This window comes from Solanum stenotomum, chromosome 5 (assembly GCF_019186545.1).
Source record: "Solanum stenotomum isolate F172 chromosome 5, ASM1918654v1, whole genome shotgun sequence".
Taxonomy (NCBI): domain Eukaryota; kingdom Viridiplantae; phylum Streptophyta; class Magnoliopsida; order Solanales; family Solanaceae; genus Solanum; species Solanum stenotomum.
This window is the reverse complement of record NC_064286.1, coordinates 46109827-46123860: the sequence shown is the minus strand read 5'-3', so window position 1 is coordinate 46123860 and position 14034 is coordinate 46109827. Positions and strand designations below refer to the sequence as shown.

General features: G+C 36.6%; 1 protein-coding gene across 1 annotated transcript; it reads right to left on the bottom strand.

Annotated features, from left to right (window-relative positions):
- Positions 1 to 850: 850 nt before the first annotated feature.
- On the bottom strand, positions 851 to 3468 carry LOC125864055 (B3 domain-containing protein Os02g0598200-like). Its single transcript, XM_049543997.1, has 4 exons — positions 3436 to 3468; positions 2386 to 2388; positions 1077 to 1410; positions 851 to 936 (listed from the first exon to the last, which is right to left on the bottom strand). The coding sequence occupies exons 1-4, from the start codon at positions 3466 to 3468 to the stop codon at positions 851 to 853; spliced, it is 456 nt and encodes a 151-aa protein (XP_049399954.1).
- Positions 3469 to 14034: the final 10566 nt, after the last annotated feature.

Sequence of the window (14034 nt, the reverse complement as noted above, 5' to 3'; positions counted from 1 at the left end):
GAAAACTAGTTATAGAACTTAGAAATAGTGTCAAAACGATATAATATGAGTATTAAATGCATAAGAAAAGACCCAAATACCCTTAAGAAATAATTGCTGGAGTGACTACGGGTTGGACCTACGATCCATAGGAGTTTCTTCGGTCTGTGCTGGTCAACTGTAGAGTCACTTATTGGGGCCTAAAATCTATCCAACTTCTAAAAGACCTTCCTACGACCCCGTCAACCTTTCTGCGGCTCGTAGAACCCAAGTTCAAGCCCAAAATTTTACTAAGCATGGAATACTCCTATGGAACCCATCTACGATCCGTAATCCAAACAACGATCCGTCATGTTCACTAGCAGGTCAATTTACCAGGACTTGAAAATTTCAAAACTCAACCATGATCCTACGACTTCCTTTCTATAGTCCATAGATTGGACTCGTGGTTCATTGCTTTAGTGTCAAAATTGAACTTTTCCCTTTTAATCCAACTTTTTAATTCCCTAGGTGTTACAATGAGCAATTAAAAAAAAAACTCATTCACTTTAGATGTCACTATTGACATGTCCTACTTCGAAGGTGCTACACTTGAAACATAGTTAGTGCTAAACTTGAAACATAGTTATACTCTGTCAAAGTATTAAAAATAAGTTATAGTGTGCCACGTGTAATCTTGAGATGCTTATTTTAGAAAAATTATAGACTAAAAAAAAATTAATCCAAATTGGGTGTATGAATTTTCAATCTGATGAATCTTCAAAAATATTTTATAGTATTTAGGCTCAAAACTGTCCTGAAAAAACACACTATTTCCTCTATAACTATTTTTTCTATTTCTCTAAACTATATTTTCATGAGCCGAGGGTTGTCAAAACAGTTTCTCTAATTCCAAAGTAGGATTACTTGTGGGATTATCAAAGACATGTTGTTGATCTAAAGTTATATTTGAACTAGCTAAACATAACATCAAAAACATCATGCTTTAACTAATCCATTATTGCCTCAACTTTAAAGCCCTAATATGTATAGTCAATACAATACAACACAACAAAAACAAAATAATCTTAAAAATTTGTTGTGAACAGAAAGCTTACCAGATTGAGATTCTTCTTTGGTAGTTATTTCCTGATAAGTCCTTTCATTTGGTTTTCCTTTGCCAATATCACTACTGAATTTGATCTTTTCACAACCACTTGTTCCGAATATTTGAACAATGAAGTGGCGATCATCCGAAACATAATGGAAAAGCAAAAAATCACCCACTTTGAGATCATGCTCAGCTGAAAATTTGGCCCATCCCTGTCGGATAGCAAGTGAACCATTATAGTTGCACACTGTTGCCATCCATCGTCGTCCACATGAGTCCTCCAAATAAACCTCCCGATCAATTAGGTATGGAACTGAACGAGCAAACTTTGGAGGAAAACACTGAAAAGAAATTAATGAAATTAAAACTAAGAAATACATCATATTGATACATAACTCAAATGTTCACATTAATAAGCAGACAATTAATAACTATAATAATAACTAATTACGCATATGGTTATCAAAACCAACTATACATTTAAACAAGTACTTTAAACTAAGTAGGAAAAATAAAGTGTACACAAAGAATTACACTTTACCAGAACTTTCAAGAAAGTTTGTGCAATCATTACTTTAAAGAAAGAAATAACTCTCTTTCCATTAATCAACAAGTAGTTCTTTTTGCACTCATCATTGTATGTTTCCATCTTCTCCCTATGCAGAGTTTGTATCCCCAACAACTTCTAAATCCTACAAAGGATATGAAAGTATTAATAACAAATTTAAGTTAAGAAAAATAATGCTAATAAAAACAACAAATTAAATAGTTGACCAAACCATATTAAGCTGTCAAAATTAAATAATATAACACTATCTAGTCAACTAATTAAAGTTCAACTTGACTGTCCATCTCTCTTTTGCAAATATTTTGACTACCTTTGTATTCTTAAGTATGAAAGTATTAATAACAAATTTAAGTTAAGAAAAATAATGCTAATAAAAACAACAAATTAAATAGTTGACCAAACCATATTAAGTTGTCAAAAATAAATAATATAACACTATCTAGTCAACTAATTAAAGTTCAACTTGACTGTCCATCTCTCTTTTGCAAATATTTTGACTACCTTTGTATTCTTAAGTACAAATGCACGTAGTCTAGATCGAACCTTATACTATACACACAACATTAATCACCAAATAGAACTTTAAACAATAAATGTTATCAATCAAATCGATGTGTTGATGCAATCATGATCCATTCATGTTTCATCACTCAAATCAGTTATTAACATTATTTTTTTTACATAACCCTATTTTTTCAAATCAGGGCTATTAACAGTTGAGAGCTAGAATAAACACAAAGATTGATACCATCTGAAAACAGAAAAAAAATAACAAGCAAAACACAAAGATTTCCAATATATACACACATGAGGAGGATTGAAATTTAAAAATAAAACAAAAAAGAAGAAAAAATTAGTACCAGCGTGAGAGCAAGCAAAACTCTTTGTTGAGTCAAAATCAGTTTGCTAATTTGGTTTAAATAGCAAAGCTTTCTCCGTTGCACTGTCCAAAAAAAACAATTTTTTTGTTCTTTTTATTTGTCCATATACAAATGCATAGTGTTTATTAGGAGTTAATATCAATAGACTTGTGATGCACGTGCACCAATTCTATCAATAAGTGTGTTGTGTAAAAAATGTGAAATTTGACAACACGAGAAAATGATAGTAAAAAATTCGAGTTTGTGTATGAAAATAATATAAATTGAGTCAATATTAATATGATCACGATTTTCTCTATATGTCACACTCAATACACGTGCACAACTTTTATTAATGGTGTTTATACATAAAAAAATATGAAATTAAAAATAAAATAAAAATTATAGTATTTATTTTTTAGTTGAAAAATGATATTTGAAAATTAGAGTTGTTTATGAACATAATATATATTGAGTCAATATTAGTAGGATTATGATAATCTCTATTTGATACACCAAATACACGTGCACAATTTTTACTAGTTGCATTTGGACATTATAATTGTGAAATTTGAAAAAAAAAATAGTATTTATTTTTAAGTCAATAATGATATTCGAAAACTATAGTTATGTTTTAATATAATATAAATTGAGTCAATATTAGTAGGATTATAATATAATCTCTATGCGGTTGTGCTAGATGAGATAGGTGATTGAAGAAGGAGAATATATACCATATATGGTTGATGCAGAATCAACAATATTTGCATCAACTCTAGGAGTTTCACCTATAACTACATTTGTAAAATAATCAGCAGGGAACAAAGATTTAATAAGTGCATGCTTTGATTTTGTTTTCGGGGGTTGCGGGGTTGAATTTGAGAAGTTGGGTTAAAAGTAGGCACGTTGGGTCGGTTGGCGAGCTGGGTCGAGCTTACCGAACCACTCGGTGGTTCATCAAAGTTCCCCATCTCGCCTTTATTTCATGCTATACTTGAAGTTTGACTCAGTAACTTTCGGCGAGAAGCTTGAGGTCGCCGATGGCACTCAGCGACTCGCCGAAAGTCTTCTTGATCGCCCTTTGTCTGCACCCTTATAGCTTAAATTGGACTGTAACTTTCGGTGGGCTAATCCTTGCTCGCTGAATGATGTCGGTGATTCACCGAAAGGCCTTCCCATCACCGACTTGTCGAATTTTTCTGAGATTTTTGAGCCAATCCCTTCGGCGAGCCCGATCTAGCTCACCAAAGTGATTCGACGACTTGCTGACCTGTTTGGCAAGTATGTCTGCAATTATTTTTCAGTGTTGTTGATTGGAATATTTCTAACTTATACCTAATGTTTTGCAGACATGGTCAGGACCAACATTGACATGCCACCCCGGAAAAGAGTATATGGTATCACAATCAACGAAGAGGGATCAAATCCTCCAAAAAGAGGAAGGCAAGAACCTCTAACGGGAGGTCAGAACAGGGGCAAGAGGCCCATATCTGATAGGGTGACTACTGGTTCGAGGCTACTTTATCTGAGACTGAGGACGACCAACCTTTGTAGTCCTAGAGGGATGAGATTCGAGCTCGATCTCACCCTGACGCAGCCAGAGCCCCTCCAGCTCCTACACCAGCAGACTCGATGCCAGCTCCGACACCCCCTGTGGCTCATGTGCCTCCAGTAGTCCCTCCCTTAGGTTTCTGAACAAATTGAAAGGTGACAGTTTGCGAACCATTCTTGGGGAGAAGTTGCTTTCGATAGAAGTCCTGGAGGGCAAGTACTTAAATGTGAGAGACACCCTCCATTTCCACAGATTTAAGTAGTTCACCAAGCCCCGTGGACCCTATATTCTTTCATGGGTCTCGGAGTTCTATACAGCTTATGGTGACCTATTTCCAAAAAGCAAGAAGAAGTCCAGCGAGTTTAGATCAGTTAAGTCAGTTGTGGTCCGCGAGTAAGGAAGTTTAATGCAACAGTGAGTACATCAACACCGTAATTGACAGGGGGTATGACTTTGACTACCCCAACCTGACTACTGCCACATCTTCATTGGATGAACTTAAGGGCTGGCTGGCGCCACTCATCTCAGACACCAACCCGAGGTGGATAGAGGCAAGAGTCCTGCTTGAGAAGAGGGACTTAAGTGTAGCTGCACATTATTGGCTTGGATTTATCAGTAGCTCCATTATGCCTTTCCAAAATGAGTCTATTCTCCGTCATCCTAAGGCGGCTTGCCTTGGGACAACTATTTCTAGAAAGAGCATCGATTTGGGACTTATCATTGAGCAAGAAATGGCCATGAGGGACAAGCAGAGACAGGCTTCTCTACCATTTCCGGTACTGATCATGGAGTTATGCAGGCGTGTTGGAGTTCCTAGGGATCTAACTAGAGATACCGAGGTCACCCCTTCTTCCTCCACTGACATCCGGCGTTTTAAGACCGAGTACACTTGTGAGGAGGCTGATAGGAGGAGGGCAGCTCTGGTGGATACATCCCCATAGGTAGATATTGGTAAAAGTTGATTTCTATTATATAACTAGGCCCAAGTTATGGCGGGCTCTTTCTATTCTTATATAGCGTTAGCGTTGTTTGCAAGTCACGTCAGTGCAGGCGCAGCGTTTCGATACCTGCAGAGGCATCTTTGCCTACACCGGCCTCCGGGTCTTCAGGTACTTTTGCCCATTCTACTTCTTCATCGGTTTCGGGTACCTCCACTTCCTTCCAGTCGGCCAGGATTACTCAGGCAATGATCCTGAAGATGGGGCACCTGGCCTATTCAGCTGATGTGAGGGCTATCAGACTTGAGAGAGACATCCCTTGGATGATCGAGCGTGCCATCAATGCTGCACTGACCCCCTTCCAGACTTCTATTGACACTCTCACCAGGATAGTTGAGGCTTGTGAAAGCAAGTAGGGGGAGACCTCCGAGGTTACGGCTTTAAAAGGTGAAGTTGTTGATTTGAGGAAGGACGTAGACTATCTTAAGTCTACTGACTTCACTTCATTACTGGAGGCTACAAATGATTTGGATGTGCCCGAGACTTCAGAGTTTCCTCCGGCTACCACTGGAGATGGGCATTGGGATGATGCAGCTGTTGAGGAGTCGGATGCAGAGACCGATGAGGAACTGATCGAGATCAAGGAGGAGAACATATATAGAGACCTGTCGGACCTTGAGGAGAAAATTGTGCAATCGGTGATACAAACATCGTTGACAGAGACATCCATGGGTGGGTCCAGGGAGCTGGTCCTTCTGAGGTGAGTCTGGGTACTGAGGCCCGAGACCAGAGCACTACTCCAGGCACTGATACCCAAGTCTAGATTGATGCACCGGGCACTGATTCCCAGAAAAATGGAGTGATTGAGTAGACATGATCCTTTCTTTACCTCCTTCTTTGTCTTTCTTTATTTTGACTTTAGGATTATTTTGATTGCATTTGAGGACAAATGATTTTTATTTGTGGTTGGGGTGAGGCCCACCTTTTGTGACTCTCTTGTTTTGTGTATATATTTGGGTATTGAGCTATAATTGTGTGTTACACTGTTTTTGTGGACGATTGAGCTTGTGGCTCCTTGTTTTTAATTCCAAATGATTTTTGGACCCTTCCAAAAAAAATTGTGCCACCTCTTGTTTGTGTTTGAATGTGGTTGTTCTCTTGCAAATTTGAGTATCGGTCTTGATCAATATCGATGACTTGAATAGTGCCCATAATCAAACAAAAGTGAATGTGCGGCTACGATGAGGCCAAATGAAGTTGCATAGACAATATGTGAACTTTTTGCATCTCGTTGTGACTAGCCAAGTATCAAATTGAGTCTCTTGTGATGAACATTGCACAGTTGTGAAAGTGTGGAGTCTTGTTTGACATTGGTGTTTATGCCTTGTGTGATGAGCTTACTGTGAACCATGTGTGACGACACCTAAAATTTGCCCCGTTGGTCCGGTTGACTAAGTGATGCAATCTCTTGATATGATCTTAGGCAACTTTGAAGAGTGAAACAACTTGACATTATACATCTTTTGTGACCTACCTTGTGAGTGTGTGAATCCCATTTGAACACCCTTTGAGCCTTAGCCTTTTCTTAGAAGAAACTTGATAAAAATGTGACCTTTCTTGACCCATTACCCATAATCCTCATGATTTGCGGTTTCTGTGAATAGCCAACTTAGGCCAAAAGCCTAAGTTGGGGGTGTGGTGAAAAAAGAAGGTAAATCAATAAGTGTAAGAAAGTCACCTTTGACCCATGGTTTTGAGAAAAATGGAACCTTTCCATATTAAAAAAAGAGAAAAAGAAGAAAAATAATGATAAAGTTGTGAAAGTGCAAAGAAAGTGGGGTGTCCAAGCAATCCATGGAAAATGAAGAATGGGTGACTTTTGAGCTTGAATGAGAATGATAAATAAGAGGAAAAGAAGTGTTGTGCAGACAACATTTTATGAGGATAGAAGTCACTAAGCCTAAATGACCATACCTTTACACTCAGCCCCGTTACAAGCCTTGAAAAGACCTTTTTGATCTTGGGTGAGTTGAACAAGGGTTGATTCGAAAATACGGGAAAACCTATGAGTGAAGTCATGCATTGTGTTCATCTTTGCGAGTGTGAGCGTTGCATTTGATTCCAGAGCTTTAAAATTGTTAACTATTGTGTGTGAATATGGAATCATTCTTTGTGTGAGAGCATTTGAGTACCTTTGTTAAGCTTGAACTTGCATTTGAAGCAAGTATTGTGAGTTTGAGATTCTTTGATAATGGTGAGTCACAACTTGAATCTTTGAGTTTACAATTGATCTTTGCCTGAGTAAGTTGAGTCTTTTTGTGTGCATTCATGATTGAGTCTTGTGTGACACTGTTTGAGACATCCTTTTTGAACTACTGAACTTGAGTTTTACTTGAGGACAAACAAAAGTTTAAGTTGGGGGTGTTGATGAGTCCACGATTTGTACTCATTTAGACATTTATTTTAATAGATTTAGTGTCCTTAAATGCATATTTTATGCCAATAACTGATGTAAATCCTTAAATTTCAGGTATTTGGATTGAGGAACAAAGCATGGACACTATTGAGCAAAAAGGAACAAGGCAGTTGAAAGAACGAAGAAAAGAAAGCCTAAGAATCGCCTAACCCATTGGGTGAGTCACCGAACGGCCATGGTCTCCCCTAATGTTCCAGTGTGCCAAGCCCTCAAGGAGAAAATCAAGTCAGTGATAGAAAGGAGTAGTCGGTTTGTCGCCGAACGGTTCCGCGATATAGTGCCATATCGCCCAAAGTTACAGAGCTTGAAGTTGCTGAAGGCCAAAGCAAAAAGGCAATGAAATTAACCAGAGGACGGATCGACGATCCCAAATTATTACGCTGAATGGTCCTTCGCAGCACATTTTTGGGTGACTATAAATACGTTTTTTAATTCTTAATTTAGGATCTAACATTCAATAATTTTCATTTTTATTCAATTTTCAAGTTTGAGAGCTTAGAATTGAGTTTTAGAGACATTATTTCCTTAACTTTGAAGATTTCTATTTCTAAGAAATTGGAAGTGGGTGTTGAAGATTCTTCATCTTAGACCTTTGTAAAGACTATATCAGTCCTACCCAGTTGATAGAAACACAACTTGGTAACAATTTTTACCTTTTTATGATGTCTAGCTAAAACCCCAATTCTTGGGGTGCGATTATGTGATTATGAGTTGATTTAGCTGTTGGGTATTGTTAATTGATAGTGTAAATACTGTTTAAAAGTGATTTTGTTCTGTAATTGTGGTTGAAATTAATGGGTTGTAGTTGCAAATACAATCCTAACTTCGTGTTTTTGGCTTGCTCGACAAAGAGGTTTTAAAACCAAAATTTATGAATCGATGGTCTATGGGTATTCTCTTGTCATGGGTTCAGCTCGAGAGAGTGAGCCCTAAACCCTTTTCCACACATTCATCTCGAGAGAATGAATGGACTAAAGCGAAGGCTATTCTTAATTGCTGCTTATTGGTGTTCGAGAAAAACTAATTTTATTCGGGGTAAATTGTTCAAGAGAAAGTTTACCCCCATTAAAGTTGTCATGACCCGAGAGCACTCCCTAGTTGTAACCGGCGTACTCGACCTCTCGGAGGTCTAATACAAGCCTCTTAGCATTCATTCATCCCATAGGCACTAAAACCCACAAGGAATAAAAAACTTTCTTCACACGGGAAGAAACTTTCATCAAATAACAAGCGGAAGACTTTCTAGACTTTATACATGATGTCTCAAAATCTTCTAATACTTGAATACAACATTGGGACTAAGCCCACTCAAAACTATAACAAAACTTCAAGACATAAAGGAACATATTGGTTATTGTCCTCGAATCTATAAGGACTCACCAAGTCTTCATCTTCAAAACACCTCAGAAACCTATCCATCAACCCTGGAATATCAAAATCTCCAAATCACTACACTTTCGTCAAAAGGGAAAGAAAAGGGTTAGCACAATTAAGTACTAAATATGGAAACCATGCAAAAACATGCTAAAAAAGACATTTGGTTGAAAGTCATGCCTTATGCCATTTAGTAAAACTTCATGAAACTTGACATATTAGGCATATTATAGAACATAACCAACATATAAGACATTAACCACATTATAGACATACTCAACAGTTTCACCAAGTAACTCATTTCATCATCCAACGACCCTTATCTAAAATTACCCACTTGAGTGAGACATGAAGTGGCCGCCTATACAACCTCTTCATACACACCTAAGTTTTCCTCAAGGCTACTATAGACAAGAACCATCACGCTTCAAGGTAACACACTAAGTAACTCACTTCATTAACATACGCTATTCATTCAACAAATCATTTAGACAATAAGTCAACACTCTTCTTTAAAGTCATTCAAGACACGTTCATGCATTTAGGGGACTTCACACTTTAGTCATATAGACTTAGGGAACTCACTTTAGCACCTTCAAAGCCTACTCGTGCCATGTGTAGATAGCATCCCATACTACTACCTGCTACACGTTGTAGAACCTATCAAGTAACTAGAGTTCACACTAAGGGTATCAAGTTTTACATTTAAAGATCCAAGTGTCAAGAACGCTCATAGCACAAATTACCAAGAGATTCAATAACAAGGCTCGCCCAATATGTACATCATGTCTTCGCACCAAGCACACACAAGTATCAAGAAGGGTCGACGCTCTGTATCAAGAAGGGTCGAAGCCTAATAATCAAGAGAACCAAGAAACATATTAAAAATGACTTTCTAGTTCGTACTTAAAATGGACAACTTCCATTCTTAAGACGGACTAAAAATTCAGAGTCAAGATGGCAAATGATCCGAATCAAGAGGCATGCCAATAGTGACAAAGTCACATCCACAAGAAGGACAAGGTCCCAACAAGAGTGCCAAGGGATCAAACAATTCGTACGAGTGGGCGAGTTACACAAGCATCTTTAACGTTTTAAAGGATACCAACACGACAATGCAAAGTGAAAAGAGGTAACCAAGGTACCAAGATCAACTTTCAAATATTCCGACAGTTAAAAGAGTGCAAGTACAAGTTTATACATAAATCTCAGTACTTTAACAAAGAAACAGTCCACACAACTTTGCGAGTTCAGACTGTAGACCAACCAACGTTTCAAGGTCCTCAACTTGTTCACGAGTATATACAACCTTAAAAATACAATTACATAACTTGTTTAACTTCTATTAGCTCACTAATGTTGACATAAAACAGGATCATCATCACAAGTAAGCCTAGCATGTACAAATATAACTATGCTCCCAAAACAGTAAATTTGTCCAGCCTGGTACCTCAAGTAGCAAGTTAGATTTGAAAAGGAAAACGGCGAAAATAGACTCTATAACCTTCATGAAAGATGTAACTACATCTCTAAAGGTTGCAAACAAACAAGAATCAGCACAAAATAGATTTTGTACAAAAAGATATATTCAAAACACTAACAGCTGATCATACAAGATTTTAATTTCCGAAATCTGGGCAGAACTTGCCCTATGTTGCGTCTCATATTTCGTATCCATAATAGTTAAATTAGAGTTTTACATAAGCATAAGAGTTGTAGGTATACAAGTTAGCTTTCCAAATCATATTTATTCATTGTAAACAAAGTTATAGAGAACGAGATATGCATAAATTACTAAACATTACCCAACTCAGAAACAGATTTCATCACTTACTTGTGAAAGGAATGCCATTGCCAATCGATTTATATTCAACATAGCTTTTCATTTATCAAGAAGAGGACCTAAGTCTACCATGTCAATAGATGACATTCAACAATATAAGGCACTTCACATTCCATCATCTTCATTCATAAGTGTTAAGAGAGAACATTGTTTCAATCACAACACCCTTGCATTTACACATAATTACCTTTACTTTATTAGATTCTCATTCAACTCCTTCACATCACATTCACAACACAATATCATGGTAATACTCAATTATCATATAATGCCTTTAAGGCCATGATCATAATACATTCAATAAGTAAACACCTCCACCATAAGTGGATCACACATCAATCTATCACAATCCTAAATCAACTTTACATTAACAATGAAGTTAGGTCAACTTAATATACCCCAAAGCCATAATCACCTTTACTAAATTCTACCACAATTCACCATAAGATAGGTGTAGATGACAATAGAAACCAATAGTACAATTCAGTCTAAACATAATTCAATAATCATCATGAGGATTAATTCACAAAATGCCCATTCAAGGCTATGAACCCAATTACTCAATTCACTATCAATTCCACACAATTAGATATAGTTAATGGCATAAATCAACAACCCACAACAATCTAAACATAATTCTATTATCATCGAATCAAAATCAATATACCCACTTTATGACGAAATTTAGGAAACTTGGAAAGACATGGGTTCATGGAATTTTCTTTCTTAAAAACCATCAATAATAACATAAATCATCATTAAAAATCATTTAATGCAAGAACTCATGCTTAGAATCGAAATTTGGGTTTTTCTGTTTTTGGAAGAACTTTGAAATCATTTGGATTGAGCTCCTTGAAAGGAAGAATAATCAAGGATAAAGGATCCCCATACCTTAACCTTCATGAATCCCACGAATTTTGAGAAGAAAACACTTGAAACCTTCAACCCTAGCTTGATTTTGGACCTTGACCTTTAATGGAGTTCTAGAGAGAACTTTTAGGAGAGAGGGGTTTTGTTTTTGAGAAATATGAAGAATGAGTTCTAAAATACCATTTTAAATGTTTTAATACCTTTTTTAAAAAATACCTTAACCATGCATCTTGACCACACGAAATACCACCAACACTCAAGACGATCACAAACAAACACACGTTAGGCTCTAGTTACTCTAGTTTGTTTGTAGGGTCGTTACAGTATCCCCCACTTGGAAACATTCGTCCTCGAATGACACTTAAAACACAGTAAGGGTAATGACTCAAGACTAGCAGCCCACAATCAATCATGCAACCTCAATATAAGGCACATAACTAGGAGGAACATCAACTCCACATTATTAAGCTTAAAACACAACAAAAAGGTAGGAACTACATTTACAAACTCATCATGCATCAAAGCTTTACATTCTCATTTCATTGGAGGAGCTTCATTCTCCAAATAAACTCATGCTCACAAACAACTTCACTAGGCACATTATGCAATTCTTCATAAAAGCACAATTATGCAACATCTTTCACGAACCCATCTAAGCGTGCTCACATTTTCACCTCATAAAGCAAATAGACAAATGCTAAATGCACATTTAACAAGAAAAGTACAATTTATGAAAACTCATTTTTTTCTCATTAAACAAGAATTCAACTAAAACATGCATAACATAAGGAGACCATGGAACTCTCTTTCACACAAGACTCCAAAACATGCTACCATCTACTAGAAACTCTTTGTCTTAGGCTTGAATATGCACATAAAGAAGGAGGTAAGGATATCAACACCTGTCAACAACTTTACTACTCAACATACCATCCCCCACTTAAGGAAAAACCCAACTAAGGTCAACATAACATAACCCAAGAACCTCAATCAAGACATTCCCAACGAAACCATCAACATACCGGAGCTTTTAAACTAGGAAGGTCCTCATTAAGCAACTCTTGCTCATCTCAACCTTACTGACACCACTCAAAGGTCTCATATGAGTCTACCACATCGGGTCTAAACTCCACAACTCACTACACCTCTTAAAATAAAAACATCACTCAACCCTAACTCATGAACATCAAAGACACTCAAGGGCCTTACCACTACTAAAAAAACAGCGTTTAGCGATGGATTTTAGCGACAAATCAAATTCCGTCACTATATAGCGACAAATTTGTAACGAAATATCAATTTCGTTGCAAGAATAACAAATAATTTTTTGAGCTATGACATAGCGACGGATTGACGATGGAATATTTATTACGTCGCTAAATATTAGCGCGAAATTTTGGCGCTCTAATTTTCCTACGAATTTAGCAACAAAATAGGTGTCACAAATTCAATTAATATTTCGCAACGGATTTACTGACGAAAATGATGTTGCTAAACTTTTAAATATTTTTTTATAAATTTTATACTATATAGTGACGGAATAATCCGTCATTAAAATTTATTCTGGATAAATATATTTATTTGTTAGCGACGAATTTTATAATCCGTTGCTAATGTATTTTTATGTGCCATTTATTCTAGGGCTTAAATTCATTTGCATTGTTTTTGGTCTCCAGAACTAAGCTCTCTCCTTCTTCAATGGAGCTCTCATATGAGAACTGAGCTCTCTTCTTCTTCTTCTTCCATCCGTGATAAAGGATCAAGTAAGCCCTCTTCTTTTTCTTCTTCTTCTTCCATGCTCATTCTTCTTCACCTCTTTCTATCTATAGATCGGGGTTTATATTGAACTCATTTTTTTCACTTTATCTTCAGCAGCTCAACCTTTAAATTTTTGGAGAAATCGTCAATATTTTCTAAGAAGTAAGTACTCTTAGTTTGATGAATTAGTTACGAAATCAATGTTTTTTGTTTGGTTTTTATTTTTCTTTGAGGAACGTTATTTTCTTGCATAGAACAAGAACAAAATCAACTATTCAACGATTTTTATGTAGTATTTGAAATGGGGTTTTGTGAGTTTTTAACTCTCAACTCTTTCACTTCATTAAGCTCGAAGTGAGGTTGGGGTCTTTTTAAATTAGGGTTTTAGAAGTTTGGGTGTACTGAAATTAGGGGTTAGAGTTTTCTTAAAATAGGAGTTTCAGAAGATTGGATGCACTGAAAATAGGGGTTTTTAGAACTTAGGTTTTCAGGAAAAAAGGGGTTAGGGTTCTGATTTGGATGCATATTGCTGATTTGCTGAAAATAGGAGTTTTTAGAACTTAGATTTTCAGGAAAAAAAGGGTTAGGGTTCTAATTTGGATGCATATTGCTGATTTAATGAAAATAAGAGTTTTTTTTTGCGTGCCTGCCATAGTTTGCTGTGTTTCTCATCCAAGTGCACATGTACGTGCTCTCAGTACATCAGTTCTTCGTGACTTTATGTAT

Excerpts from the sequence above, each read along its gene's own strand:
- LOC125864055 (XM_049543997.1), bottom strand. The coding sequence starts at position 3,468 with ATGGGGAACTTTGATGAACCACCGAGTGGTTCG. Across the intron at positions 937-1,076 it reads CAAAGAAGAATCTCAATCTG|CTAGTTCAAATATAACTTTA; the intron begins GTAAGCTTTCTG and ends TGTTATGTTTAG.